We start from the raw sequence: 5008 nt of genomic DNA, 5'->3' as shown, positions 1-5008 counted from the left end.
TTGCATTAATAGAATGATTGAATAACACAAATAACAAACAATTCAAACACGTAAGTCTTACATCATGTAATGAAAAGAGATCTTTTCTCTTCCAGCCGAATGGGAAAAAAAAAGGAATACTCACTACTTACTAGGATCTCAATTGACACATTTATTAAACACCTATGATAAAACGCAATGGAATTACTTCAACAAATAAACTGATTGATGACGACGATGTATTTTATGGATTGTGCTCCATGGAGATTCCATGCTCGATGTGATCACGGTAGTTAGCACCTAGGCATGTTTGCAGGGCGACTGAACATTTTTTCGTCGTCCTTCTTGCCATCCCTCACGATGAACACAGTGTTCATTCCCCACACCGTATGGCGATCGAAGTGGCAATGCATGAACCACACACCTAACCAAGCAAAAAACGCAAAAGTTATTAAATCTTCAAACATAACCCGTTAAAACATTATAGTAAAGTCAGATTGCAAACGCTGAAATAACTCACCAGGATTTGATGCCCGCCAACGGATTGCAGTCCAGCCAGCCTTCGGCACAGTGACCGTGTTCTGGTATGGTGGGTCAATCAAGTTGTATGTGGCCGGATCCTTTTTCGCATCATAGTTTCCAAACCCTCTCCCTACCACATAGAAGGCAAACCCATGCAAGTGCATGGGGTGAGTCTCGGCGCCGTTGATGGCCGTGTCTTGGAACACCACCTCCACAACTTCGCCGTAATTCAGCATCTTCACCTTGGTGCCGACCTTTGTGACCTCGAGCTCCTTTGGGACATTGGTGTCTGTGAAGTTGAAGAAGAAAGGCGGCTTGTCGGGGAAGTTTACCTCGTACACACCGTTCTGAGATTGGGCGTAGGCATCCAAGATGTCGATGGAGGGGTTCTGGAAGCTGACATTGTTGAGGCTCGCTGCCAAACGGGTGTTATCAGGCGCTTCACACGTCTCATTTGATGCACAGGGAAGCACATTGACAGCGATGGTGATGAGCATGGGCACATCAACTTTCATCGGCACGTCCACCGGGTGGTCCTTGCTTGCCAATGACCGAAGTTGCGCCGTGTACTCCGTTGCAGCCTTCATGTCGAAGAAGTTGGGAAGGTTGGGGAAGTCAGGTGGCCCCGCGCGCTTGGCGGGAGGCGCGTCTACGTAATCCAGAATGGCTGTGGCGGTGCTGTTGGTGAAGGTGAGATTGGGGTTGGACGCGAACGTGTGTGCAGCCATGTAGTACCGCCCGTTGGATGAACCATTGATAGCACGGTCGGCCTCGAGTAGCGCGTCCATGGTCTGTCCAGGCGAGATCATGATATGCTTGACGGTGAACGGCTTTGTGTAGCGGCCATCAGTACCTACAATGGTGAGAAGGTGACCGGCAATGCCGTAGAAGAGATCATTGGTGAGTCCAGCGTTGATGATCCGGAGCAAGTAAGTCTTGCCGGTTTGCACGGGCAGCTTGAAAATGTTGCTCTGGGAGCACGGGTAAAAGTCTCCCGGCTGGCCGTTGATGATGTTCGCATCCGAAAGATTAACCTCGCCGCCGGTCCGCTTGGATTCCTCGAGCAGATGGGTCACGTCAGTCTTCCACCACTCACCTGCATATCAATATCTCGTGGTTAGTTCATGCAGCACGCCGCACGAAAATGATTCATCTACCATGCTTTATTACGATTGAGCAACATGCATACCGAGTATGATGGGTATCTCCTCGTGTGGCATCTTGAAGGGGTAATAGGTGCCATTCTTGGGGTGGATGACGAAGGCGCCATGGACACTGGCACGATCGAAGTCACTATGTGCGTGCCACCAGATCGTGCCCTCCTCTTCGGACAAGAGGATCCGGTAGGTGAAATTGGTGCCAGGCTGGATTGGACATTGTGTTATGAATTCCGGCCCGTCGTACCATGGGTTCCGCGGCTGGTCCACGCCATGCCTGTGTACATCGCGCACACCATTGCCACGTCAGAAGAACAGTAACTAGCTAGAGCAAATATATATATATATATATATATATATATATATATATATATATATATATATATGTAGTAGTTCGATATTTTATTGGCACAAGGCTTAATTACCAGTGAATGGTGATGTTTTTGTTGCCTTGGTTGATGACGTTGACGATGACGACATCGCCCCTTCGCGCTGTGATGGTCGGGCCGGGGAACTGGCCATTGACGGTGAGGATTTTCTTGTTCTGGCAGAGCCTTGGGTAGTTAGCCTCCTTGATCTGCAAAATATCCCACCAAGAAATATTGTCGGTTTAATTATTTCGAGCATCAACATAACACACCATCGCTATCATCCTCTACATTACGCTCCCTTAAGTCCCCATCAGTTTCGACTTCTGAGATACATGAATGCAATGTAGACTTGCAATACGAAGTGTGCATAAAAGGAGAAGGAAAACACACTTACAATGAAATCGTGGACGTTGTTGGCCTCAGCCAGGCCAACTGCAGCAGCTCCAAACGTGAAGACCACACCAAGAACCCAAAGCATCGTGGGTATCTTAGCCCCCACCATTGCCGGCCACGTAAGGTTTTTCGCGGCCGTCAAGTGTAGGAGAATAGAGGGAGCTGGCTAGCAGCTTGGCTGCTTGAGCAAATAGAACTTGGAAGGGTGAGTTTTCAGAAGCAGATGCATTAGGTATTTATAGGAACTGAGAAAGAGAGCTAGAGGGAACCCGCCGACGAGAGAGCCTCATAACAAAGTCGCCGAGGCATGCATATGGGCACATGGCAAATGGTTTGACATACAAGTGTATCAAAGTATTCCGATCTGTTGATATGATTAATTAACTCGTGGAGCACGCGGGGAGCCGCGGTTCAGATCTTGTTTTAACCTGATACCAGTAAATAACCTGGGTGGGCTAGCTGTTAATTAGTAGCCGTTGATCGAGCAGGTTGGGATTCAAACGCTAGCTGTGAATGGGAAACTAAGTTAAAGTATGTAAATGCCATTTGTCTCGCAGTAAAGCTGGTCATAGTGGGAGTAACAAAGCTGATAACATAAGTGCCAACTAAACAAATTTGGTGATGTGGCATGTTATTAATGAAGAGAGAGGGGTTTGTGGTAACTAGATATGTTACTATAACATCACGAAAACCAAAACAAGATGAGTCTACAATCTAATAAACAACACAATGCATGACACCACATATATGTTACTATCCACTATGAAGATACTAACTTAGAGTACTATGTTACCATGCATTATGACCAGCCTAAGGTCTTTGGGTTTGTGCAGTGTCCATCTAGTCGTGCACTGGTTAATTAAAGAGGACACTTGGCTTCTCGGGTGCCTCGTAGACACTGCCATGATTGGGATGGTAAATTCGCAAGTTGTTGTATTAGTCTAAGTGCCTTCTCCGATGCACACCTACATGAGGTTCAGTCACATTGTTCTTGGATCGACGGTGATCCACGTTCAACCAGGGACTAGGGAGGCAGAGGATAAGGCTTTGTGCAACGGCTGAAAAATGTTAGGTGCAGCCACTGCTTCTTCAGTTTGGCATCTTTAATTTCAGTCATGTTCAACTTTTATTTGCAGTGAGATAACTTAACCTCGGCATACGGAGTATATTACATAGCTCTGGGCAAATCTGGTCGTTCATGCACGGTTCGCATGTATTGAGGTTGATTTTTCACTTCATGCGAGAGTACAGAACCAATGTAGGTACTCAGACATTGGATTTACCTTGCCACAAGATCAGGCTGCGACAGGAAGCTGTTGCCTATATATACATCTGGTCAGCATTGGTAGATAACTTTAGGGCCTCTTTGGTTCGAAAAGAATTTCATAGCAATTTGACTCTGTTCCTTAGAATTTTTTTTTCTTATGGCTTTAGCATTGGAAGTTTGGAACCCGTAACTTTTTTTTAATCTACAGACTACTTTGCAAAATAATTTTCCAAATGACACAATTTCCACTAAATCAGGCCTAATGAAAAAAATTCTTTTCACAACTATGGCACATTGGCACACATCTAACCTCCCAAGAAAATCCATGTGGTTTTCGCACGATGCAATTCAAAAACTTCATTACATATTTCGGTGTTTTCCTGATCGACTCTCCTACATTTTTCCTGTTTGGGACTCCGGCGGATCGAAAAGGCCCACGATTAAGACAAAATCTCAACCTCTGTCTGTTGTGATTTGAAGGGAACGTGCAGATACATTATCCTACAGTTGTTATACAGAATCCGGTGGATCCACGCCGCTGTAATCTCGACAGCCGTGCAACCTCGATTAGATTATAAGATTGGGATGGGATGTGTTAATTGAACCTTATGTGTACATACAGAAGGTCAAGGTCAGCGCGTATGCATGTTGTAGATCGGAATGGCCAATGGGATTAATTCAGTTCTAAGATATACAGATCGGAATGTATATATTACAGTACTATATCCTAGTTGCTGCACAGGATTTGATTATAACGTGCAGGCATCGGCATCAGCAGCCACTCGGTCGATCATCCAGTCGGATCAAGATTAATTTAGTCCCTCGGTCTACGCAATGCGCTGCAAAACTCGAATCCTCGCAGTCAAGTCGCCAGTATGTCTCGTGATCATCGTGTATGTAAGAAGTGCACAGATCTCCAAGTATTCTGATGCCCACAACTAGCAAATCCACTTGTGATCAAATCTGATCTGAATATAGTTAAGAGTCAGAGAAGAGAGAGGGGGCGGGGAGATCAGAGAGAGAGAAATATCTTCTCCTCTCCGCTGCACGCAGGGCTCGTGATTAAAGTACCGGTAACTGTACTTCTTCCTACATCAGTGAAAGGAAGCTACAAGCTGTGTTCCAGTCAAAAGAAGGAGCCGAATCTTATAACCATTCTGATGCCAACGGCTAAATATGTCCTAAAATGTCCTCTTGTGTTGTGGGCTGATTCTGGACGAATACTATACGCATCAGTGGGCATCCATCTCGTCGGCCAATCGCAGTCATACGAGCCATGGAAGCAAGCAACTGTTTGAAACTTTGAACACCGCGTGACT

General features: G+C 45.8%; 1 protein-coding gene across 1 annotated transcript; it reads right to left on the bottom strand.

Annotated features, from left to right (window-relative positions):
- LOC100829199 (laccase-21) lies at positions 1 to 2651 on the bottom strand. Its single transcript, XM_003570590.4, has 5 exons — positions 2424 to 2651; positions 2084 to 2235; positions 1691 to 1935; positions 500 to 1597; positions 1 to 403 (listed from the first exon to the last, which is right to left on the bottom strand). The coding sequence occupies exons 1-5, from the start codon at positions 2529 to 2531 to the stop codon at positions 273 to 275; spliced, it is 1734 nt and encodes a 577-aa protein (XP_003570638.1). The 5' UTR covers positions 2532 to 2651; the 3' UTR covers positions 1 to 272.
- Positions 2652 to 5008: the final 2357 nt, after the last annotated feature.

The sequence above is a fragment of the Brachypodium distachyon genome, chromosome 3 (genome assembly GCF_000005505.3).
Source record: "Brachypodium distachyon strain Bd21 chromosome 3, Brachypodium_distachyon_v3.0, whole genome shotgun sequence".
NCBI classification, from domain to species: Eukaryota; Viridiplantae; Streptophyta; class Magnoliopsida; order Poales; family Poaceae; genus Brachypodium; species Brachypodium distachyon.
The sequence above is the reverse complement of the archived record's forward strand: the minus strand, read 5'-3'. Positions and strand labels throughout refer to the sequence as shown.